This window comes from Cebus imitator, unplaced genomic scaffold (genome assembly GCF_001604975.1).
Source record: "Cebus imitator isolate Cc_AM_T3 unplaced genomic scaffold, Cebus_imitator-1.0 Scaffold328, whole genome shotgun sequence".
NCBI classification, from domain to species: domain Eukaryota; kingdom Metazoa; phylum Chordata; class Mammalia; order Primates; family Cebidae; genus Cebus; species Cebus imitator.
In genome coordinates this window covers 1,240,653-1,266,809 of record NW_016107643.1, presented here as the reverse complement: position 1 = coordinate 1,266,809, position 26,157 = coordinate 1,240,653, and the positions used below count along the sequence as shown (strand labels likewise).

The 26,157-nt window shown below is 44.8% G+C and overlaps 1 protein-coding gene across 3 annotated transcripts in view; it reads left to right on the top strand.

Annotated features, from left to right (window-relative positions):
• The window catches only part of CUNH20orf194 (chromosome unknown C20orf194 homolog), a 151,709-nt gene that overhangs the window by 91,473 nt on the left and 34,079 nt on the right, over positions 1-26,157 (top strand). For all 3 annotated transcript variants that reach the window (XM_017504806.2, XM_017504805.2, XM_017504807.2), the window contains 7 exons: positions 7,419-7,522; positions 13,405-13,551; positions 14,627-14,715; positions 16,605-16,706; positions 16,977-17,094; positions 19,492-19,580; positions 22,460-22,618. In XM_017504806.2, coding sequence (XP_017360295.1) covers positions 7,419-7,522; positions 13,405-13,551; positions 14,627-14,715; positions 16,605-16,706; positions 16,977-17,094; positions 19,492-19,580; positions 22,460-22,618 — 808 coding nt within the window. The remainder of the gene's footprint in view (positions 1-7,418; positions 7,523-13,404; positions 13,552-14,626; positions 14,716-16,604; positions 16,707-16,976; positions 17,095-19,491; positions 19,581-22,459; positions 22,619-26,157) is intronic.

The window sequence follows — 26,157 nt, the reverse complement described above, 5'->3', positions numbered from 1 at the left end:
GGGTTTCACCATGTTGGTCAGGCTGGTCTTGAACTCCCGACCTCAGGTGATCCGCCCGTCTTGGCCTCCAAAGTGCTTGGATTACAGGTGTGAGCCACCGTGCCCAGCCTAATTCTTATTATATTTCTTTATCTTGCCTTCACTGGCTCATACCACTAGTACATCATGGAGTAGAAGTAGTGATAACATTCTTGTATTATTCCCATCTAGCAGAGAGAGCTTTACTGCTTCCTCTGTATTTTAATACTTGTGGATTTTAAGAACATTTCCCTTTCATTGTAAGTTTAGTAAGCTTTTATCATACCTGTTTCTTGATTTTTGTTAGCGCTTTTTCCTACACTTACAAATTTGTTTCTTTAATCTGTTAACATAATAAACTGCTATATTACTTGATTTTTTAAATGTTAATTCTACATTCTTGAGAAGGGCTAACTTGATTATTACTTTTAATATACTGCTAGCCTCAGTTTGCTAACCATTTTGTTAGGATTATTACGTTATGAATAAGATTAGCTTTTTTTCCTTTTTTTGTAGTGTAATTTCTGGTTTAGGATCAAATTTTCTAGCCAAGGAGTATTCCCTTTTGTATTCCCTTACTGTAGAATATTATGTATGAGATTTGAATTATGTATTCTTTGACTCTGTTAGTACTTGCCTATAAAACACTCAAGGCATGATTTTTTTTTTTTTTTTTTGGAGATGGAGTTTTGCTCTTGTTGCCCAGGCTGGAATGCAATGGCATGATCTCAGCTCACTACAACCTCCACCTCCCGGGTTCAAGTGATTCTCCTGCCTCAGCCTCCCGAGTAGCTGGGATTACAGGCATGCGCCACCATGCCCGGCTAATTTTGTATTTTTAGTGGAGATGGGGTTTCTCCATGTTGGTCAGGCTGATCTCAAACTCCTGATCTCAGGTGATCTGCCCACCTCAGCCTCCCAAAGTGCTGGGATTACAGGCGTGAGCTACCGTGTCCAGCCTGGCATGATTTATTTTTTTAAGGAAAGGTTTTTAACTACTGATTTAGTTTCTTTAATGGTTAATGAGTTAGGTTTTTATTTTCTACTTGATTCATCTTGGAAACAGAATTTTCTAGAAATTTTTTCCTTTCATCTAAGTTTTTCAGATTTTTTGTATAAAGACAAAATTTTTCAAATTTCTGTAGTTTTAAGATGTTGTTCCATCCCATTGTCTTCTTGACTTTGTATAGTTCTGCCATCTTTATATTGTTTGAGATGGAGTTTCACTCTTGTTGCTCATGCTAGAGTGCAGTGGCATGATGTCAGCTCACCACAATCTCCTCCTTCCGGATTCAGATTCTCCTGCCTGCCTCAGCCTTCTGAGTAGCTGGGATTACAGGCATGCGCCACTATGCCTAGCTAATTTTGATTTTTAGCAGAGATGGGGTTTCTCCATGTTGGTCAGGTTGGTCTCGAACTCCTGACCTCAGGTGATCCACCCGCCTCAGGCTCCCAAAGCTCTGGAATTACAGGCGTGAGCCACCGTGTCTGGCTTGTTTCTTTCTGTGTAAGAAACAGCTTTTCTTCCCAGCTGCTTATCACTGATTTTAGGCAGTTTGGTTTAAAAAAAGTTTTTTTCAGCAATTTGGTTTTGATGTGACTTGGTGTGGTTTTCTTCATGTTTTTTGTTTGTTTGTTTTTTGTTTGTTTTTTTTTTTTTGAGTTGACATTTCACTCACCACCCAGGCTGGAGTACAACAGCAGCACATTCTTGACTCACTGCAGCCGCCACTTCGGTTCAAGGGATTCTCCTGTGTCAGCCTCCTGAGTAGCTGAGACTACAGTGCCCACCACCACACCCAGCCTAAATTTTTTGTGTTTTTAATAGAGACAGGGTTTCACCATGTTGACCAGGCTGGTCTCAAACTCCTGACCTCAGGTAATCTGCCCACCTCAGCCTTCCAAAATGCTGGGATTATAGGTATGAGCCACCACACTGGCCTTTTAATGGTTTTTGTGCTTAAGATTTTTTTAGCTTCTCAGATTGGTGGATTTTTAGTCTTCCTCAAATCCAGCAATTTGTCAGTCATTGTTTTTTTAAACAGTTCTTCCCTCCCCTTCAGGGACTCGTGTTACATATGTATCAGGGAGCTTGAAGTTGGCCCACAGCTCCCTGATGTTCCATACCATTGTGATCAGGATTTTTTCTCTTTGTGTTTTGTTTTGCATAGTTTCTATTTCTGTTTATTCTAATTTACTCACCTTTTCTTCTGCATTGTCTAATGCCATTAATCTCATCGAGTGTATTTTTCTTCTTAGACATTCATTGTATTTTTCATATTTAGAAGTTTGATTTGAATCTTTTTTTATATCTTTTATGACTCAAGCTAATATGGTTCATTCTTTCCTCCAGCTTGTTAAACATGGAATACAGTTATAACTGTTTAATAACTTTTTCTTTATTTTATTATTTTTTTAATAGAGGTGGGGTCTTGCTACGTTGTCCATGCTAGTCTCAAACTCCTGGCCTCAAACAATCCAACCATCTCTGCCTCCCAAAGTGCTGGAATTGTAGGCATGAGCCACTGTGCCCAGCCAATAACTTTTTTTTCTAATCCTATTATCTGGTCTTGCTTTTAAGCTTTATTAGGCAGGAGGAAGGGCAACATTGGATTTAGGACTAATTGTATGCCACTACTGTGGCAAAATCCTTTTGAGTACTCTACCCAATATCCCTGTGAAGTATGAGATTTTCCACTGTGACTGATGAGAAGGGGCAGAATTTCCACTGTGAGGGATGTGTTAATGTTTGCTGTTTGACATGAATATCCAGTTTTTACAGCACCATTTGTTGAAGACTCTTCTTTCTCTTTTGAATTGTCTTTTCACCTTTGTTGAAAATCAGCTGACCATATATGTATGGGTTCTGTTGTTTCCTGCAGGCATCAGTGAATGGTTGGTGCTCAGGCAGCTCCTTCATTCTCCTTGTAGTGATTTACAGGTTCCTGAGTGTTTTTACATTGGGCAGAAATTGTTAGCAATGCAGAGCAGGGTCCTGAACCCATTGACACATTGGATAGTGAATACATCCTGAGAACCCTGGGGACCAATCTGGCTTTCACCTTTGTGTGTTGGAGAGGCCCAGGCCCGCTGTAGTCTGCTCTCTGCTGCCATCTTTCTGCATCCTCTCATGTGTTGCCTTGTGTCCACCTGAAGCTATTGAGGGACACTTTACTTTTTTTTTAAATTTTTTGTTTCTTGAAAGGAAGTCTCATTCTGTCATCCAGGCTGGAGTGCAGTGGTGTGATCTCAGCTCACTGCAGCCTCCGCCTCCCAAGTAGCTGGATTTATAGGCATGTGCCACCACACCTGGCTAATTTTCAACAGGAGGGACACTTTAAATAGGAACGTTTTAGCCTGGCATGGTAGCGCATGCCTGTCATCCCAGCACCTTGGGAGGCCAAGACGGGCAGATCACCTGAGGTCAAGAATTTGAGACCAGCCTGGACAACATTGTGAAACCCCATCTCTACTAAAAATACAAAAATTAGCCAGACCATGGTGGCACATGCCTGTAATTCCAGCTACTCGGGAGGCTGAGGCAGGAGAATCACTTAAACCCGGGAGGCAGAGGTTGCAGTGAGCCAAGATCGCACCACTGCATTCTGGCCTGGGCATGGGTCACATTCAGGAACAGAGTGTCAAGAGAAGTAAGCAAGTCACAAAAGAATATATGATTAAGATTTCATTTATATAAAAACAAAAACAGATAAAGCTAAGTAATACACAGTTTACAGATACATTCAAGTGTGGTAAAACCATCCAGAATTTAGGTTGCTGTTCCCCCTGGGTGGAAGAGAAGGGCTCTCAGTGAGGAAGGACATCCAGGGGGCTTCAATGGTGCCAGTAATACTCAATTTCTTAGGCTCAGTAGTGAGTGCATAGGCATCTGGGTTTTGTTGTTGTTGCTTTAGTTTTTTGTTTGTTTGGTTGGTTGGTTGGTTTTGTTTTGTTTTTTCTCTAAACCCTATGTGTACATTTCGCATACTTTTACAGACACAGGATGAAAATCATCTAGCCATTGCATGCTAAATTTTCCCATTAGCATGCAGTGATAAATGTTCCCCCTTCACATAGACTGGGCTGTTGGAATATCTTTATTTGTGCAGCTAGTTTTCTGAAAGAGGAAAAGCCAAATTCTTCATTGGTATTTGCTTGGTATCTTGGTTTACCCCGAGGGCTCATCCCTTCTTTGTTGGACTTCCAGGGATGCAGAGCTCAATCAAAGGCAGAACCAAACTGCATTGCTCCTGGTTCTGGGGCAGTAATGGGAAACTTCCTCTTATCCTGGTTTTTCATACTCCTAGAATGGAAAAGGAAGGACAGAACTCATCCACTAAGGACACTAAGTATGGCACAAAGAGTCAGGGAGATCTCCTCAGGAGTTGGCTGCCCTGATCCCCATGAACCCCTGCAAAGGCATGGCCCTCAGACCACAGTCTGACAGTCAAGAGTCCAGAGCAGATACCAGAAGAGTTATCGCATCAAGTGGATTTGGTTCTCAGAGACCAGAGTACTGGTACTAGGTCACTCAGTAAGTCACTTCACTTATCTCATGTGTGCTCTGAGAATAATGACAGAGTTACTGCTCACAGAGCCAGGCTGAGGGGCAGCCGCAATCACAGGACAGTACTGAAATCAGATCCTGTGTACTGAGACCTTGCCTTGGGCCATGCCCCATAATGAGTGCTTTTCCGGCATTATCTTGTGAACTTGTCTTCCTCTTTTCCATTTTGTTCTGAGGCTTCAGAGTCTAGTGGGAGAGGAAGTGCTAGAGATGACCTCCCTCATCCACCTCTTTCCCTTCTTCCTAGTGAGTAGATGGAATGTGCCAGCTTCTCCAATCTGTGCTTTTTTCTGGAAGCTTTGGAAGAATATTGAGATTTGTCCAGGAGGCCTTTTGAGTGGGACTGGACTTGTTACTGAAAAGGTTCACTTCAGAGGTACACAGGTGGAGGGGTACCCAGGACAGGGAAGGGTGCAGGTACTAAGCACTCACCAGTAGGAGCAGTTTCTACCTCATGACAGCTGTAGAGCCCTGTTATCTCTGGAAACAGTAAGTAGAGTTATCTGGTGGCAGGACTTGGTGTGTTGTGGTTTTAGGAGAGTGTTGAAGGTCTGGGATGAGCTCTGTGGGCTGGAGGAAGGAGTTGGAAGACAGCAGTGAACGAGCTATAGGGCAGCACTGTAGCCTGTTGTGGTTGAGGGAGCAGAGAAGGCACATCATCAGATTCACCACAGCTGGGCTTTTGGACAGGGAAGAATTCAAAGGAAAAAGGAGAGAACTGAAGGCACCAGCATGGTACAGCATCTTTGGCATCAGACAAACCTGTGTTCTATATACGTGGCTCCACCACCACGTATAGAAGTAATGCTTGATTTTGGGGGAAATCTCTCTAAGCTTGAGTTTTCTCATCTGTCCTATGAAAAAAAAAATACCACCTCTTAAAATTGTGAAAACAGAAACCTATAATTTATGACATGCATGGCGCTTAGTAAACACTGCGTGAAACCTGTTCCCATTCCTTTCTTTTAACAGAACAGAGATTTAAAGGTAAGTACTGGCTGGGCGCGGTGGCTCACACCTGTAATCCTAGCACTTTGGGAGGCTAAGGTGGGTGGATCACCTGAGATCAGGAGTTCAAGACCAGCCTGGCCATCATGGTGAAACCCCATCTTAAAAAAAAAAAAAAAAAAAAAAAAGGTAAGTCCTGTCCCAGGGGATCTGCCCATCTTCATATGGGACAGCTAAAAGGGGAATGTGGTACTGGTGTCAGGGAGTAGCTGCTGGGCTGGAGATTTCAGAAGTCATGATATTCTGGGTGTAACTTTACTGCTCTAAGAAGGAATGGGAGTGTTGACATTGGAAGGGAAGACTGAGCACATTCAGAGCAATTTGAAATATGGCATGGTCAGGAGGGCAGTGGGTGTGAGCAGCAGAGGGAGGGGCGTGTGTCTCTAGGGGAATGAAAGTATTATGCTGAGGTGGCAGGAGAATGGCCTGGGAGCAGCATGGAGGAACCTTGGGGTTGGTACAGGATGAAGCTGAGGCAGGAGTAGAAAGGCCCTTCCTTTCCAGAGGGCCTCAGGGAAAGGCAATGTTCATGGAAAGCCAGGATACTTATTGGAGGGTAGAGGTTTCTGTGGCTTGACTGGGCATCTGGTTCTTCCATGAGAGGCAGGTGCCAGTTCTTCTTGTATCTAAAAACTGCCTCCTTCTTTCTCCCTTCACTTCTCTCATTCCCTGTGAACACATACTAACTAGGCCCCTCCCTTCCTTCTGAAACCCGACCTCCTCAGGAAGCCTTCAAAGTTTGCAGTCTCCAGATTCCTCACCCAGGATGCAAAGGCAGCCCTCAGACTTCTGACCTTTGCAATTCTTGTCATTCCAACCTCCAGAGCTTTGCACCACTTTTCTGGAGCTACAACTCAAGGAATCAGTCCCACTTATTTGTCTCTTGGCCTTTACCTTGACAGTGAGGTCTCAATGACAATAAACTCAACCCTGTGCCTTGAGCTTTAAGAGCTACTTCATCTCCTCTCTGTATGCGGAAACATGGAAAGAAAAGCTGTTACAGGAATAGAAGATTCAGCTTGGACCAGCTCTAGAAAGCAGCATCACCTAGGAGTCATGGGTGCTCTGGATGCTGCTTTTGTGTCTCCATAGCAAGCCCAGGCCCTGCATTAATCTTTGTCATCTTAGTTGTCCAGCTTTTCTATGGTCTGCTCCCTAGGGCCTATATTGAGCTGCTCTATATGACCTTGACCATCCAGGAAACAACAGCTCTCCTTAGACCTGAATCCTTGTTCCAAGGAACCCAAATCCATGTTCACCTGCCACCCATCTTGCTTTTGTGAACCACAGAAGAGCAGGCCCCCAGAGTCTGTAGAACCTACTCATTACCTAACTAAAATGTTCCATTGCTGGGCACAGGGATCTTAAGCTCCCTTCACCAGTCTTCAGCTAAGACCCTAGTGCTCCTTCTTGGGCCCTAAGTGAGGGACGTAGTCTCTTTAGGGCTGAGCCAGCTTCTGGCAAAGCAGAAGAAAGGAAAACCTGTAAACTAAGTAATGGAGCACATATACCCAAAGTCTTTTAGTGTGTTTCCCTGGAAGATACCCATAAGGGAATGTGAATTTTGCTTCTCTGCATTAGCTGATAATTTATTCACTTGTTTTTCTAATTCTTATGCAAAGACTGCATCTGATGCCTCATTTCCCTCTGAGGCTCTGGGAGGTTACTTTGGCTTCCTCAGAGCACAGAGCTCAGCATACAAATCACATAACATAATTGCTACTGATACTGGCTTCTAGTTACCTCTCTGCTGTGCAAGAGGACATTGGAATCTCACCTCCAGCATCCAGCCGTGCTAGTCTGACCAACTCTCTTTTCCTTCCAGGGAATGTTCATTTCTTCTCTAGTGGCCTTCTGTTTTCTCACTGTCGTCATGGAAGCATCATCATTTCCAAGGATCACATGAATTCCATTTCCTTCTATGATGGGGTAGGTGTTTTACTAGTCAGTGGCTTTTTTGGTTGGAAAGTTGCTCATACTTTTGAGGGGAAAACCAAATAACTCCTGTCTCCCCTCCACTACCACAGAGCCAGCACTGCCACTGAGGCAGGCAGGGAGGGAGGTCATGGAGAGGCCTGGGCACTCTCAGAACACTTATGAGCCTTGTCAGCCTCACTGCTCTGTAAAGGACTTACCTAAAAAGAGCTCCCCATGCCCAATTTATTCAACCTAAAGAGGACTAGAAAGCAGGCTGAGAAGGCCTCCAGTGGCCCCTCTCAGGTGACCTCCAGTCCCGGGGACCCAAGGCTCACCCACTGAAAAATCAGAAAGGAGCTGCATCCTGTGGTATTGACGAGGCTCCACGTGTGCATTGGCATGGACAGGATTGTAAGTGAGCTAGAGAGGGAGAGAAATGGCTCGCTTTCCCCATGAGAGTTTAGCCCCACCTCCCTCACACACCCAGACTTCCTCTCTAGCTCCATAAAAGTTCCACCCTCCTAAAACAATCCTCTAAGTTCACCAGTCTGCACCAACACTTCCCCTTCACCTTAAGGGGAGGAGGGTAGCGACACGCTTCCCCTAGCCTCTACCCTCTGGCCAAGGCACAGCTTGTCTCAGTGTAGCACCAGATTAGAGGGCAGGCCCTCCACTCTGCCCGGTCTCAGCCTCAAAACCAGTCTGTCTGGGAGCTAGGACAGAGACTATGTGAGGTATTTTGGTCAGATGGCTCAGAAAATAAGTTCTGTGGCTGCAGGCTCTATTTTCTTCCATGTAGAGCCTGCGGCCTTAAAGGCTGTTCAGAATTGTAGGCAGACCAACTGGACACATTGGATAGCTCTATTAGATTAAAGCTTTACCGTTAGGTTAAAGAGTCTTTCAACATCAAGGAAGAAGGGATACATCATGAAAACCACAGTACTGGGATGATAAATTAGCTAATTTAGACAAAAAATAGACTCTTACCTCTACCAAAAGCAAAATGAACTTCTGATGGATTAAAATTAAATATCTTTAAATTTCACAAATAGAATGTAAAAATGAATATTTATTAAACCTGTAGGGGTTGGAAGACTTTCTAAGCTTAGAAAGAATACAAGAAATTCTAAAGGAAAAGTTTTTCAAATTTGACCAGTTAATGATTTTTTAAAATTTTTTGCTGATAATTTAACTTATTGAAGTATACTGCAAATGCAACTAACTGTATCCATTTAAAGCTTTGGCAGATGTATACATTCATGAAACCACCTTTACGATCAAACTGAAATGCTTCCTCATGCCCTTTTATAGTTCATCTTTACTCCGCTCCTGGGTTCAGACAACCACTGATTAGCTTTTGTCACTGAATATTAATTTGCATTTTCTAAAATGTCATATAAATGAACATGATTCATTCCATACCCTTTGAGTCTGGCATTTTCCACTCAGCATAGTGATTTTTAGATTCATCCATGTTGTGTATGTTAATAGCTTAGTTCTCTTTATTGCTAAATAGTATTCTATTGTATGGGTATAGCATAAAATTTATCAGACTAATTTGTAATACAAAATCCTTTAAAATGTATTTCAGGGGATGGGAAGGAGTTGATCAATAGATACAAAGTTAGAGAAGATAAGTAAGTTCTAGTGTTCTGTTGCACAGTACGGTGCCTGCAGTCAACAATAAGGTGTTGTAGATCTTAAAATAGCTAGAAGAGAAAGAGAAGATTCTGAATGATAAATGTTTGTCATGGTGGATTTCTCATTACCCAGATTTGATCATTACATGATGTATACATGTATTGAAACAACCCATTATAACCCATAAATATGTGCATATGTGTCAACTAAAAATAAAAAATAATTTTTTATGGCCAGGGGTAATGTCTTATGCCTGTAATCCCAGCACTTTGGGAGGCTAGGGCAGGTGGATCACCTGAGGTCAGGAGTTGACCAGCCTGGCCAACATGGTTGAACCCAGCCTCTACTAAAAACACAAAAATTAACGGTGTGGTGGCTCATGCCTGTAGTCCCAGCTACTCAAGAGGCTGAGGCAGGAGAATCACATGAACCTGGGAGGCAGCGGTTGCAGTGAGCCAAGATTGCGCCACTGCACTCCAGCCTGGGCTATGCAGTGAGACTGTCTCAAGAATATATAATAATAATAATAATAATAATTTTTTAAAAGTATTTCAGACTGTGCGCAGTAGCTCACACCACTGTGAGAGGCTGAGGTGGGCAGATCATGAGGTCAGGAGATTGAGATCATCCTGGCCAACATGGTGAAACCCCATCTCTATTAAAAATACAAAAATTAGCTGGGCATGGTGGCACATGCCTGTAGTCCCAGCCACTCGGGAGGCTGAGGCAGGAGAATCACTTGAACCCGGGAGGCAGAGGTTGCAGTGGGCCAAGATTGCACCACTGCACTCCAGCCTGGCAACAGAGCAAGACTATTTCAAAAGGCAAATTTTAAAAACTGGGAAAAACATTTTTGGTGATTTAAACAAATGAGTTAATTTTTTTTTTTTTTCTCTGCAAAGAGTTGTCTCTTTATTAACATGTAAACACTGAGTCCCAGGTCAGAGGTCTTTAAAGTTTATGAGGCTACTTAACAGATAGAAGGAATTGCATCAGAAACAGCCTTTTGCTATCATATGTAACAGTAAATTAGCATTTACTGTTAAATAATATACTGTTAAAATATACTAATTTGTGCTAAGGAATAAACGCTAAAAAACTGTTGGCAGAGGAGAACACCACATGTGGTAGCACACACCTGTAGTCCCAGCTACTCGGGAGGCTGAGGCAGGAGAATCCTTGAATCCAGGAGGCAGAGGTTGCAGTCAGCCAAGATCATGCCACTGCACTCCAGCCTGGGCACCAGAGCGAGACTCCATCTCAAACAAAAAGAAAGAAAGAAAGAAAGAAAACAATTCCAGGGCTGGATTCAGTGGCTCAAGCCTGTAATGCCAGCACTTTGGGAGGCCAAGGCAGGCGGATCACTTGAGTCTGGGAGTTTGAGACCAGCCTGGGCAATGTGGTAAAACTCTGTCTCTACAAAAAAATTATTACTATTGTTGTTTTTTTTAAGATGCAGTCTCGCTCTGTTGCCCAGTCTGGAGTGCACGGCCTCAAAAAATTTTTTTAATTACCGGGGCATGGTGGCACGTGCCTGTAGTCCCAAGCTACTTGACAAATGAGGTGGGAGGATCGCCTCAGCCCAAGAGGCAGAGGTTGCTGTAAGGCGTGATCATGCCATGGTGTGCTCTGGCCTGAGCAACAGAGTGAGACTCTGTCTCAAAAAAAAAAAAAAAAAAAAATTCAATTTACAATAGCATCAAAAAGAGTAAAGTACTAAGGAATAAATTTAACCAAGAAAGTGCAAGACTTGTCCACTGAAAACTGTAAAATATTGCAGAAAAATTAGACAACCTAAATGAATGGAAAAAAATCCATGTTCATGAATTAGAAGACTTAATATTAAGACAATACTTCCCAATGCGATCTACAGATTCAGTGCAGTTTGTATTAAAATCCCAACAGCATTTTTTGCAGATAGAAAAAACGGCCAGGCGCTGTGGCTCACGCCTATAATCCCAGCATTTTGAGAGGCTGAGGCGGGTGGATCACTTGAGGTCAGGAAGTTGAGACAAACCTGGCTAGCATGGCAAAACCCCATCTCTACTAAGAATACAAAAATTAACTGGGCGTGGTGGCACATGCCTGTAATCCCAGCTACTTAGAAGGTTAAGACACAAGAATTGCATGAACCTGGGAGGTAGAGGTTGCAGTGAGCCAAGATTGTGCCAATGCACTCCAGCCTAGGTGACTGAGTGAAACTATGTCTCAAAAAAAAAAAAAGGAAAACCCATCCTAAAGTTAGTATAGAACATATAGAATCTCAAGGAACCCTGATTGTTCAAAACCATCTTGAAAAAGAAAATAAAGTTGTAACACATATGTTTTCTTATTTCAAAATTCCCTACGAAGCTACAGTGTGGTACTGGCAAAAAGTCCAGCAGAATAGACTCACGTAGAACCCAGAAATGAACTTTTGTATCAAATAATTTTTGACAAGGATGCCAGAACCATTCATCATTCAGTGTCAAAAGGACAGTCTTTTTAACAAATGGTCTGAGAGGCCGGTCCCAGTGGCTTACGCCTATAATCCCAGCTCTTTGGGAGGCTGAGGATGGCAGATCACTTGTGGCTAGGAGTTCAAGACCAACCTGGCCAACATGGCAAAACCCCGTCTCTACTAAAAATACAAAAATTAGCTGGGTGTGGTGGCGGGCACCTGTAATCCCAGCTTACTTGGGAGGCTGAGGCATGAGAATCACTTGAACCCAGGAGGCGGAGGCCAGTCAGCTAAGATGGCACCACTGCACTCCAGCCTGGGGACAGTTCCCCTGAGTGGGACCCTGTCTCAAAAAAAAAAACGGTGCTGGGAAAACTAGATATCCATTTGCAAAAGAATGAAGTTTGACCCTTACTTTATACCCTATACAAAAAGTTAACTGAAAATGGAACAAAAACATAAATGTTAAGAGCTAAAACAAGATGTAGTCCTAGCACTTTGGGAGGCTGAGGCAGGCAGATAACGAAGTCAGGAGTTTGAGACCAGCCTGGCCAACATAGTGAAACCCCGTCTCTACTAAAAATACAAACATTAGCCAGGCATGGTGTCACGCGCCTGTAGTCCCAGCTACTTGGGAGGCTATGGCAGGAGAATCGCTTGATCCCAGGAGGCAGAGGTGGCAGCAAGCCGAGATCACACCATTGCACTCCAGCCTGGGTGACAGAGTGAGACTTTGTCTCCATAAAAAAAGGGCTAAAGCAATGAAACTCCTTGAAGAAAACACAGGGGAAAATCTTTATGACATTGGATTTGGCAATGATTTCTTGGATGTGATACCAAAAGCACAGACAGCAAATGAAAAAATACTAAATTGGACTTCATCAACATTTAAAACTTCTGTGTATTAAAGGACGTTATCCAGAGAGTGAAAAGAGAATCCTCAGAATGGAAGAAAATATTCAAAAATCATTATCTGATAAGGGATTAATATCGTAGAAGGAATTTTGAGATGACATTTTCAGTTTAGGGAAAAAAATCCAGGCTGGGGGTGGTGGCTCACCCCTGTAATCCCAGCATTTGGGGAGGCCAAGGTGGGAGGATCACTTGAGACCAGGAGTTTGAGACCAACCTGGGCAACATAGGGAGACCTTGTCTCTACAAAAAGTTTTTAAAAATTAGGCAGGCATGGTGGCACGTGTCTGTAGTCTCAGCTACCTGGGGAGCTGAGGTAGAAGGATTGCTTGAGCCCGGGAGTTCAAGGCTGCAGTGAGCCATCACACTTTAGCCTGGGTGACAGAGCAAGACCCTGTCTCAAAAAAAAAAAAAAAAAATTCCGCCAGGCACAGTGGCTAACACCTATAATCCTAGCACTTTGGAAGGCTGAGGCAAGTGGATTATGAGGTCCGGAGATTGAGACCAGCCTGGCCAACATGGTAAACCCCGTCTGTGCTAAATATACAAAAATTAGCCAGGCATGGTGGTACACGCCTGTAGTCCCAGATACTCTGGAGGCTGAGACAGGAAAATCACTTGAACCTCGGAGGCAGAGGTTGTGGTGAGCCGAGATCACACCACTGTACTCCAGCTTGGGCAACAGAGTGGGACTTTGTCTCAAGAACAATAACAAAAATCCTTGTACTTCCTGTATCTCCTATAAGTAAATATTGGAAAGCACATTTATACTGAACTCCACTGAACTACATAATGTGACAATAATTGTGCTGAAATTGATCCTGTGTGTTCCGGCAGTAGTTGTGAGTGCTGTAATTGTACAGATGCCTTTCTTGCTGATGCACCCTCCTTTTCTCTTTAGGATTCCACCAGTATTGTTGCTGCTCTTCTCATAGACTTCAAGAGCTCATTGCTTCCTCACCTCCCAGTTTATTTCCATGGATCAAGCAATTTTCTGATGATTGCCCTTTTCCCCAGATCGAAGATATACCAAGCATTTTACTCAGAGGTAACATCAGTCATTATTCAGTAATACTGCTACTATTTTTTTTCCCCGTAGCAATTTAAATGGTAAGGCAGTGGGACTAACAGTGAAGTGATGAGAGGGAGAGTTAGGAGGGCTGGCTGGTGTGGAGTGACTGCTTCAAATCCCATCAGGTTCTGGAATGGTGCTGTTGGCAGTGAGGGGTAAGAGCCTAAATAAACTGAACAAAAGGCTTTTTAGCCTTTAAGAAAAAACTACTTTGTCCTTTTTAAATCCTAATTAGACTTATCTCCTATTTAGCTATTTTATTGAATTGTTGGGCCCTACCTACTGAATTAGTGTTCCCTTTGCCACCCTATACTCTCCTTCCCCATGGGTCACAGCCCCTGCCCTTGCGAATGGTACCACCTGGCAGGCTGCACATTATAGGTGCTCAGACAGACTGCACAAGTGAGAGCTTATAAGAATGATATGACCCACTGAGAGACCAAGCAACAGCCAAAGTCAAACTGATGGCCAGCCTCATGATTGTGAGAATTCTTGGAAAGGTGTGATTGCAGCAGTTTGTGAGGGGACGGTGTTCCTCTCTCAGATCAGATTTGCAGACCATAGAGGATGCAAGAATTGACCTTGGCTATAGAATAGTTTCTCAGCCCAGTCTGTGTCTCCCACCTTTGCTGGACCTTCTTACCTCCTTGTGCTTGTCCTTTCAATCTGGGAAAGTAAAGACAACCCTTTAGATTCTCTTCAGCCATCCGTCTGCCTCTAGGCAGGAGTTACTTGAACCACTCCTGTCTGTCTCTGCAGAGGAGAATATGCCTCTGTGGCCAGCACAGTGTTACCCAACCCCCCTTTCTCCACACTTCCTGACCTCTGAAGGAACAGAATCCCTGGGGGAGGAACCCAGAAAGACATTCTGGGTTTAAAAAATACAGAACAAAATTGCTTCAGGCCTCTATTTTTGAAGCAAACTTGCTTGTTATAGTCATTTTCTTTGCACTGACAGTCTAGATTTTCAACAACTATCAAATCCCCGTGTGGGTTCCATATCCTGTTGTTGGGTTTATAGTGTTCTTTGCTCAAATTCTGTTTTGTTTAGGTCTTCTCCCTCTGGCAACAGCAGGATAACTCAGGGCTCTCTTTAAAAGTGATCCAGGAAGATGGATTATCTGTGGAACAAAAGAGATTGTAAGTGGCTGCTTCAGTGTTTGTGCTTGTTTCCCTAGGCGTTGTGGGTGTGCTCTCTCTGCAGGATACCTAGCGTTATGTAACACAGGGGTCTTGGCTTCCGAAAGGGTCAATGCAGACATTTCAGTGCTGCGAAGTTGCAGGTAGCCAGTGCCCTTGGGGGAATAGAAAGCAAGAGAGGGCCACATGGATTGCCTCATGCTTGTAATCCCAACACTGTGGGAGGCTGAGGCAGGAGGATGGCTTGAGCATAGGAGTTCAAGACCAGACTGCCTGGACAATACAGTGAGACACCATCCCTGCAAAACATAAAAAATTAGCTGGGTATGGTGGCACATGCCTGTAGTCTTAGCCACTCAGGAGTTGGAAGGGTTGCTTGAGCCCAGGAGTTCAAGGTTGCAGCAAGCCGTGACCATGCCATTGCACTTCAGCCTGAGTGATGGATCAAGACCCTTTCTCAAAAAAATAGGTCCCTGCTGCTGGGAGCCAGTGTGGCTGTAAGGGGCTGCATCTTGTAAGCCGCCGCCCAGGCCAGGCATGGTGTTGGGTGCCGGGCCCACCTCACCTGTCTCAGGGAACCCAGGGTCTTACTCTGTTACCCAGGGTAGAGTGCAGTGATGTGGTCCCAGCTCACTGCAGTCTCCACCTCCCAGGCTTAGGTGATACTCCCACTTCAACATCTCGACAAATTGGGACTTCAGAGGTTGCAGAACTTGAAGCTAATTTCCTTGAACATGTAACATGCATTTTCCTGATCCAAACAAGCTTCACTGTTTTCAACTAACAGTAACGCAGATGTGGGTTACTACCAGGGTGGAAAATTTCAGTTTGAAACTGAAGTTCCTGACAACATGGTGCCTCCCAAAGTGAAATGCCTGACCAAGATCTGGCACCCCAACATCACAGAGACGGGAAATATGCCTGAGTTTACTGAGAGAACATTCAATTGACAGAACTGGCTGGGCTTCCACGAGAACATTAAAGGATGTCATTTGGGGTTTAAACTCTTTGTTTACTGATTTTTTGAATTTTGATGATCCACTGAATATAGAAGCTGCAGAACATCATTTGCAGGACAAGGAGGACTTATGGAATAAAGTGGACAACTGCATATGCCAGATGATGAAAGGGGAGGATTGCAGGCCCATGGACTGTGTTACAGTTTCTCTCTAATGTGAAATAGCAAGAGGTAGCCCCACCTCCCATCCTCATGCTTCCTCTCAGTCCCCGGGATTGCCCCAGTCCTGTGACCATGTTGCCCTGAAGAAGACCATCTTTATGACTGCTCATTATAGATGGATAATTCATCTTAAATACAGCAAGTAAATGTGTTTGGACTTCTTTAAAAAAAAAAAAAAAAAAAAAAAGTTGGGTACAGTGGCTCACACCTGTAATCCCAGCACTTAGGGAGGTCAAGGCAGGCAGATCACCTGAGGTCAGGAGTTCAAGACCAGCCTGGCCAACAAAGTGGAAACCTCATCTTTTCTAAAAATACAAAAACTAGCCAGGCATGGTGGTCTGCACCTGTAATCCCAGCTACTCGAGAGGCTGAGGCTAAAGAATCTTTTGAACGTGGGAGGCAGAGGTTGCAGTGAGCCAATATTGTGCCACTGCACTCCAGGCTGGGTGACAGAGCGAGACTTCACCTCCAAAAGAAAAAGCAAGAAGAGAGGTGAAACCACAAAGAATCAGAAACTCATAGCATTATCAAAGGATTTCAGGTCACCCTTTCTATGTGGACATACTCATCATCATGCACTAACACCTCATTTTGTTTAAGTCTGAGATGAGTGTTTTGGAAGAGTTGACTTTGTCCCTGGACTCTGGCTTGAAAGCATCAAAACCAGTTGGAAGATGGACTTCTAATCTGTGAGCTTTTGTTATTCCAGGCACTCCAGTGCACAGAAGCTTGTCAGTGCCCTGAGCCAGCCTGTTGGGGATAAACGGAGTTCCCTAAAGTTACTTTCAGCCAAACTCCCAGAGCTGGACTGGTAAGCTCTGCTTCTGTTTATAGATGTTTAATATTGTGGCTTTTGAAATGTCAGAAACCCCAACGTTGGTCCTTTTAAGCTCCTTTTTCTTGTAGTTTCTTAGAGATCACTGTAAAATGTCACCATAACACACTATATACAAGTTTATTCTCTAGAGAGAATCTCTCCAAGGTTTATTTTTAGCAATCAAGTAGAAACTTTTTCACATGAGTAGGCACATTCAGGAGAGGCTAGGATGGTAACATAATAGCCTTGTCTTTGTGTTTTTAGGTTTCTCCAGCATTTCGCCATCAGCAGCGTTAGCCAGGAGCCCGTGATCCGGACCCATCTTCCTGTCCTGCTACAGCAAGCTGAAATCAACCCTACTAACATAGTAGAAAATGACAAGGTAGAGGAGCTCACCAAATATGCTGGGAATTCACAGAAAGATAATCTTGAGAACCTACCCCTGGATCTTTTGTGTCAGTTAACAAAAGGATCTCGGATGGAGTCCCTGTTACAGGACTCTCCACTTCCTTGGATCCTGAAATGTAATGATACACATACAACCTGCTGTATACAATGACTGTGCCAGGTGTCTGCGTTAACCCTGGCCAAGCCTCATGAAAGTCATAAAACCCTGGAATCTTGCATGCCCTTTCCTGGCCTCTCGATCGGTTTAAACTCCTACTCAGTGCTCTCGTACTTGTCTGGCAGTTGTTGACACATTGTGCTTAATATGAGGAAGGGCACCCATGTTATTCAGGCCTTGCTGGAGTCACCAGGGTAAGATTATACTTTGTAAACACTATCTTTCCCAGAGTGGGTTTTTGTTTTTGTTGTTTTTGTTTTTTGTTTTTTGTTTTTTGTTTTTGAGACAGTCTAGCTCTGTTGCCCAGGCTGGAGTGCAATGGTGCAATCTCTGTTCAGTGCACCTTCTGCCTCCTGTGTTCAAGTGATTCTCCTATCTCAGCCTCCAGAATAGCTGGGATTACAGGCATGCACCACCACCCCCTACTAATTTTTGTATTTTTAGTAGAGACAGCATTTCACCATGTTGGCCAGGCTAGTCTCAAACTCCTGACCTCAGGTGATCCACCTGCCCTGGCCCTCCAAAGTGCTGGGATTACAGGTGTGAACCACTGGGTCTGGCCGCCAGAGTGGATTTTAATCTGCTTCGGCCTCATGCTTCCCTCCTCTTGACCCCCTCCTAACATTCCTTCAGAACCATAAGTCTGGTTTTTGTTTTTTGGTTTTTTTTCGAGATAGTATCTTGCTCTGTCACCCAGGCTGGAGTGCAGTGGTGCAATCTCAGCTGAGGCAGTTCTCCTGTCTCAGCCTCCCAAGTAGCTGGAATTACAAGTGCCCACCACTGCACCCAGCTAATTTTTTTTATTTTAATAGAAATGGGGTTTCATTATATTGGCCAAGATGGTCTCGAACTCTGGACCTCAGGTGATCCTCCCGCCTCACCTTCCAGAGTGTTGGGATTACAGGTGTGAGCCAATGTGCCTGGCTTTCTTTTTGAGATGGAACCTCACTTTGTCACCAGGCTGGAGTACAGTGGCACCATATCAACTCACTGCAACCTCCACCTCCCAGGTTCAAGCAATTCTCCTGCCTCAGCCCTCCGAATAGCGGGACTTCAGGCACACGTCGTCATGCCCAGCTAATTTTTGTATTTTTAGTAGAAACGGGATTTCACTATGTTGGCCAGGCTGGTCTTGAACTCCTAACTTCAAGTGATCTGCCTGCCTCGGCCTCCCAAAGTGCTGGGTTTACAGACATGAGCCACCATGCCCAGCCCAGAACCATAAGTCTTCATAGACTCAAAGAGGGCATTTATTTCCATGCAAGTCTAGAAGATACTTGGCTGCAAAAGGAAATAGAAGAACCAAGCAATCAGAAGCATCATTTTTTCCCTTAGGTGAGAGTATAAAGCGTCTGAAAATACCTACTTGTTCCAGCACTTTGGGAGGCCAAGGCGGGTGGATCACCTGAGGTCAGGAGTTTGAGACCAGCCTGACCAGTAAGGTGAAACCCCTTCTCTACTAAAAATACAAAAATTGGCCAGGCATGGTGGCAGGTGCCTGTAGTCCCATCTACTTGGGAGGCTAAGACAGGAGAATCACTTGAACCCAAGAGGCAAAGTTTGCAGTGAGCCAAGATAGTGCCATGGTACTCCAGCCTGGGCGACAGAGTGACTCCATCTCAAAAAAAAAAAAAAAAAAAAAAAGGCCTTAGCCCTGGTTAGCCCTGGACATGTGGCTTCGGTGGCACAGGCAACCAGGCAGAAGCATCCCAGCACCACTCTCCTGTCCTCTGCCCTAGTTTACCACACCAGTGTAGCCTGGGCATTTTTGTCCCAGACCTCCTTTCTACCCAGTGTTTTCCTAAGAAGTGTTACTACTGGAAAAAAGTCATAATATTCCTGAATGTCTGCTTTACAGAAGAGATCTGTGGTCTCAAGCAGGTAGATCCTTTAATGCACTGTATTTTAACTGATCTATTCACAATCTGCTCTAATTAGTATACTACTCTAGTAAAAATTAGACTAGTAACATTACATTTTATATGGTATTTGCTATGTGCCAAGCACTGTTCTAAACACTTTGCTTACGTTAAGTCAGTTAATCCTCACATCTACCTTACAAGGTAGGTCTGTCATTGGCCTAAGGTCACAGAGTTAGTGGTCATGCTGAGGTTCAGACCCACAATGCTTACCACCAAAAGTCAGTTCTCTTAATCTCTTCTTACAAAACGCGATGCAGTTGAATTGCAAACACATGACTTTTTCTTCATGTAGGTAATTATCACCATTGTAACCGGCCTCCCAGGCTGTCACGCTATCGAGCTCTGTGCTTTTCTGGTCACTCTGCATAAGGAATATGGCAGGTTAGTATAGCTGCTGCCTTTGCTTTGGGGAAAGAGATTCTAACTTGGGCCTGTCTAGGCACTGGGAAACCTTAGACATGTACTGGTCTTGGTGTGACTGGTATCAGCACGGTAGTCATCCATTCATTTAACACGCTATACTGAGCACTTCCTGTATACCAGGCATTGTTCTGACTGTGAGGGAATACATCGATGAACAAACAGACACAAAAATCTCTGCTGTTATGGAGCTTACATTCTAGTTTGGGAAGACAAACAGATAAGGAAAAATATATTAACTAGTAAAAAGTTCTGTGGAGAAAATAAAGCAGTGAAGGGGCCAGGTGCAGTGACTCACACCTGTAATCCCAGCACTTTGGGAGGCCAAAACGGGTGGATTGCTTGAGCCCAGGAATTTGAGACCAGCCTTGGCAAAATGGCAAAACCTACAAAAATATAAAAATTAGCTGAGCATGGTGGCACACACCTGTAGTCCCACCTACCTGGGAGGCTGAGGTGGGAGGATTACTTGAGCCCAGGAGGGCGAGGCTGCAGTGAGCTGAGATTGTGCTACTGCATCCCAGCCTGGGTAGCAGAGTGAGACCCTGATTAAAAAACAAAACAAAAAAACAGAAAATAAAGCAGGGGGCCAGGCACAGTGGCTGATGCCTGTAATCCCAGCACTTTGGGAGGCCGAGGCAGGCAGATCACTCGAGGTCAGGAGTTCAAGACCAGCCTGGCTAATGTGATGAAACCCCATCTCTGCTAAAAATATTTTAAAAATTAGCTAGGCATGGTGGCACGGGGCTGTAATCCCAGCTACTCAGGAGGCTGAGGCGGAAGAATTTCTTGAACCAGGACCTGGGAGGCGGAGGTTGCAGTGAGCTGAGATCATGCCACTGCACTCCAGCCTGGGCTACAGAATGAGACTCTGTCTTAAAAAAAAAAAAAGAAAGCAGGGAAGGTTATAGGAAGTGCAGGGCTGGGGGTGGGGTTCCAGTTTTTTGTTTTGTTTTTAGAGGCAGGGTCTCTCTCTGTCACCCAAAGTCAGGTACAGTGGCATGATCATAGTTCGCTGTAGCCTCAAACTCCTGGGTTCATATTATCCTCTCACCTCACCCTCCCAAGTAGGTAGAACTACAGGTATGCACCATCACACCCAACTAATTGTTTTTTTTTTTGAGATGGAGTCTTGCTGTGATGCCCAGGCTGGAGTGCAATGGCACAATCTTGGCTCACTGCAACCTCTGCCTCCAGGGTTCAAGCGATTCTCCTGCCTCAGCCTCCCGACTAGCTGGGAATACAGGCGCGCACCACCACACCCAGCTAATTTTTAAATTTTTAGTAGAGACAGGGTTTCACCATATTGGCCAAGCTTGTCTCGAACTCATGACCTCAAGTGATCTGCCCGCCTTGGCCTCCCAAAGTGCTGGGATTACAGTCGTGAGCCACTGTGCCTAGCCACATCCAACTAATTTTTGAAAAATTTTTTAGAGATGGGGTTTTGCTATGTTTTCCAGGCTGGTCTCAAACTCCTGAACTCAAGTGATCCTCCCACCTCAGCCTACAAAGTTGCTGGGATTATAGGCACAAGCTACTGTGTGCCCAGCTTAGATTCCAATTTTAAATTGGGTGGTCAGGAAAAACTTCACTAAAAAGGTGATATTTGAGCAAAGACTTTAAGGAATAAACCATGTGGATATCTGGGGGAGCGCATTGTAGCAGCAGGTCGAGCAAGTGCAGAGGCCTCGGAGTGCACCTGGTCAGCAGGGAAGTTCAGGGCCATGATGGTTATAAAAACTTGGGAGCTGAGGGATGTCATGATCCTTCCATGAGCACAAGGAGACTGCATGAGTTCAGATGCAGCTGGGGCAGGTTGGCCCAGGTGAAATTAGGAAAATCCTTCATCCTTCACTTCCACCTGGCTGTCAGATTACTAAACAACCCTTGCTGATTGAACCAGGCATTTAATATCTAGTCCGTCTTCCCCAAAGTAAGGCATCCTGCAGGAGGCCGTAAAGAAATTTAGAAGCCCAAAATTGCATAGAGAGTCGGCAGTTTAGGATGGGATATTGTGGGGAATAGGGAGGCATATTTCAGAGGGATACTCAGGAAATACTGGACCTTATTTATTAAGTACTGTATGTCAAACAGGTTCCCCATGTCTAGTGCTTTTGTTCTATAAACATTCTACCCATTTCTTATGCTTAACAAGAGACTAACTGAAGCCATCTTTTGCATGGCTTCAGTTAGTCTCTTGCTAAGCATAAGAAATGGGTAGAAGTAGGCCGGGCGCGGTGGCTCAAGCCTGTAATCCCAGCACTGTGGGAGGCCGAGGCGGGTGGATCACGAGGTCAAGAGATCGAGACCATCCTGGTCAACATGGTGAAACCCCGTCTCTACTAAAAATACAAAAAATTAGCTGGGCATGGTGGCGCGTGCCTGTAATCCCAGCGACTCAGGAGGCTGGGGCAGGAGAATTGCCTGAACCCAGGAGGCGGAGGTTGCGGTGAACTGAGATTGCGCCATTGCACTCCAGCCTGGGTAACAAGAGCGAAACTCCGTCTCAAAAAAAAAAAAAGAAATGGGTAGAAGTGACTGCCTGGTCAGGAGTCTTTCTTACCTCTGAAGTCTGTTGGTCAAGTGCTTACCTGACCGTTTTCCTTATGGCAAGGGGTTTCCTATCAAAAGTCCCAATGACAGTGGTTTCAGGATACTGGGCTTCCAACACATTCAATGTCCTCTGCCTTTTTTCTGTGAGACCAGGATGGTTTTCACCTGAATGGATTCACTGGGCAGAACGGCTTTAGGAGTCATGTTCACATTTGAATCCATGGCTGAACCTGTGGTGCCAGGCCATCAGGTGGCCCCCATGCTGAGGTTACATTTTCCCTTTCCAGATGGATGGTGTACCGCCAAATCATGGACAGCTCCGAATGTTTTCATGCTGCACACTTCCAGAGATACCTTTCCAGTGCCCTGGAGGCCCGGCAGAACCGCTCTGCCCGCCAGTCAGCCTACACCCGCAAGAAGACCAGACTGCTGGTGGTGTTACAAGGGTGAGCATTGGAAGTCTCCTGGGAATAGTCAAATCAGGGTGATGACCTTGCCATTACTCTTATTTCATGTGTAGCAAACCTGGAGCACAGAATAGACTCTACACTTGCATGAGCAGTGTCTGTGCTACAGAGAAGTCTTAAGCAAGCAGTGACCCTGTTACCATCCTATGGCCTATAGGCTAGTATAGCTTCCACACAAGTTTTCATTTTGGCTTTAATATTATCATACCCTGACAAGGTGGGGAATTAGGGAAGCTGGTAAGATTTATTGGTAATTCTTGCAACAGTAGTGGTCCCTAAGCCTCTTCCTTCATCATCTAAATAAGGGAGCTTAATCTGTTTCAGTCCTCCCTCTTGTGGAATTGCAGAGATGACCCTCATACTCTGCAGTCTCCAGCCTCAGCACGCTCTGGATGGCTAGCCTAGGAGAGTTTCCTGGGACCCTCAGTGAGGAGTCTGAATATTCACATTGGTTAAGAAGCTCCCTTTTCTGGGCTATGTGCAGAACTGTGATTATAAGCTGACTAGCTCATGAAGTCTCTGTAAGCATGTGTGCAACATCAGAGGGCAGGTTTGACAGAGCTTGTACCACTGTTCCAGGGGACCCTGGCTGAAAGGAGGTTCTCTTGATTTGTTCTAAGGCCTTTCATGGAGGAGCCCCTCACAGACCCGTCACCACCCCAGACCCAGAGGGGAATGTGCAGTCAGGAAAACGGGAGCTGTGCTTTTCACTAGTGTCGTTAAGTTTGGTGGTAATAAAGAAGCTTTTGGCAGTTCTTACAAAGTGCTTTTGTGCTATGTTAGTGTTTGCAGTTGGCTAATTGTTTCCAGTAAAGAATGGGTCCCAATCCAAAGCCCCATTTGGTGTCCTGGCTGTGGTGATGGGAATTGGAGGAAAGCTGGGAGGGTGGTACTGAGGAAGGAGGCTGGGAGGGTGGTGCACCCCAGCAGGCCAGATTTCCACTTTGAGTCTTGTTCTCATACCTTGCCTCCAGCTTCCCTTCTATCAGCCCTCTGTCCTGCTTGTGGGCTGAGGTCCTAGAAACCAGAGGAAGAGTCTGGGCTTGAAACCACTTGTTTTCTTCTGGTTTTCTATTGCTTCTACTAGTCAAAGGAATGGGTTGACCTCCTTGTTCACCTCCTGCCCCCACCAGTTGATTGTCACTGAGGCTGTGGACCTGGAGATTAATTCGGCAGCTTGACAATGTGCAGCTGAAGTCATTTCCAACTCCCAACACTTTGGAGAGCATCACTGACTTCTTGTCTTGACTTTAGAAGTCTGCAGAAGTGTCAGCTTTCCTGGCTGCTTCTGGACTACAGTGACATTGTGTGACCAGCCCACTCTTTTACTGCACACCCAGCCTTTGCTCCATCACAGACCCAGGATATGGGGACCTCTAGTCCATTAACTGGAGGACGTCAGTCAGAATAGCAGCTAAATGTTGTGGATCTTCACTAAGACACTGTTCTTACCGGCTGGGCCCATATAGCAGCCTCCTTCATAGCATGTCCATCGCTTGGTGCTGGGCCTTCATGCCCATTATTTAGGCTGTTGGTGGTGGGAGATCCCAGAGGCTTCTCATATTGAGAATTGTGTTCCTTGAATATGGCATTATTTTCTTTCTTTTTGAAACAGAGTCGGCCTGGCGCGGTGGTTCACGCCTGTAATCCCAGCACTTTGGGAGGCTGAGGCGGGTGGATCATGAGGTCAGGAGTTTGAGACCAGTCTGGCCAAGATGTTGAAACCCCGTCTCTACTAAAAATACAAAAATTAGCTGGGCGTGGTGGCATGCACCTGTAATCCCAGCTACTCAGGAGGCAGAGGCAAGAAAATGGCTTGAACCTGGGAAGTGGAGGTTGCCGGAAGCCGAGATTGCGCCATTGCACTCCAGCCTGGGTGACAGTGAGACTCCGTCTCAAAAAAAAAAAAAAAAAAAAGAAACAGAGTCTTGCTCTGTTGCTCAGGGTGGAGTACAATGGTATGATATCAGCTCACTGCAGCCTCCACCTCCCGAGTTCAAGCGATACTCCCACCTCCGTCTCCCAAGTAGCTGGGATTACAGATGCATGCCACCACACCCAGCTAATTTTTGTATTTTTTAGTAAAGATTGGATTTTACTATGTTGCCCAGGCTGGTCTCAAACTCCTGACCTCAGATGATTCGCCTGCCTCAGCCTTTCAAAGTGCTGGGATTACAGCTGTGAGCCACTGCTCCTGGCTTTTTTTTCTTTTTGGAAACTGAGTCTTGCTCTGTCCTCCAGGCTGAAGTAGAGTGGCATGATCTCAGCTCACTGCAACCTCCACCTCTCAAATAGCTGGGATTACAGACATGCACCACCATGCCCAGCTAATTCTGTATTTTTAGTAGAGACGGAATTTCTCCATGTTGATCAGGCTGGTCTCAAACTCCTGACCTCAAGTGATCTGCCCTCCTCTGCCTTCCAAAGTACTGGGATTACAGGCATGAGCCACTGCACCCGATTCTTGGCCTTTGTTTTTAGAGTTGGGGGTCTCCCTATGTTGCCCAGGCTGGTCTTGAACTCCTGAGCACAAGCAGTCTTCCCACCTCAGCCTCCCAAAGTGCTGTGATTACGGACGTAAGCAACATGCCCAGCCCAGCTTTATTTTCATTTATAGCATTCTTTGGGGAAACTTGTAATATAGGACAGATATTTCTTAAGCCCCTAGAGTGGCCTGATGCCATTCAATTTAGTGCAGCAGTGGAGCAGTAGAATTGAACTTTGATACCAAGTGGAACTGTTAATTGTTGTTTTAAAAATTGAATTTATGTATTTTAAAATAACAAAGTTTTAGAAACGGAGGACAGATTAGTGATTGACGGGGTCAGAATGGGAGTGGAGGGCAGAAGGGAGGTGGGTGTGTTTATGAAAAGGTAATACAAGGGATCCTTGTATGTTGGAACTGTTTAGTATCTTGACCATGGTGATGGATATAAGAACGTGGCTGGGCACGGTGGTTCACGCCTGTAATCCTAGCGCTTTGGCAGATCGTGGCAGGTGAATCACTTGAGATCAGGAGTTCAAGACCAGCCTGACCAACATGGAGAAATTCCATCTCTACTTAAAATACGAGATTAGCTGGGCATGATGGCACATGCTATATAATCCCAGCTACTTGGGAGGCTGAGGCAGGAGAATCGCTTGAACCCAGTAGGCGGAGGGTTCTGTGAGTTGAGATTGTGCCCATTGCACTCCAGCCTGGGCAACAAGAGCGAAACTCCCTCTCAAAAAAAAAAAACCTACACAGGTGGTAAAATTGTATAAAATTTAATACACACAGGCACACAAATAAATATAAGTAAAACTGGGAAACTCTGAATTTTTAAAAATTAATTTTAGGAAATTTGAGAGGCTATATTTATACTCTGGAATGTTATAAAATCATTCTTTAAAATTATCTACATTAAAAATAAAATATCTCTCACAACAAAAATTGAAATTAATGTAAAAATTTGTGCCCACTCAGATTGTAGGCTTAAATTGAAAACATAAAACTGAGCCCAAAGGAGACTTGAATA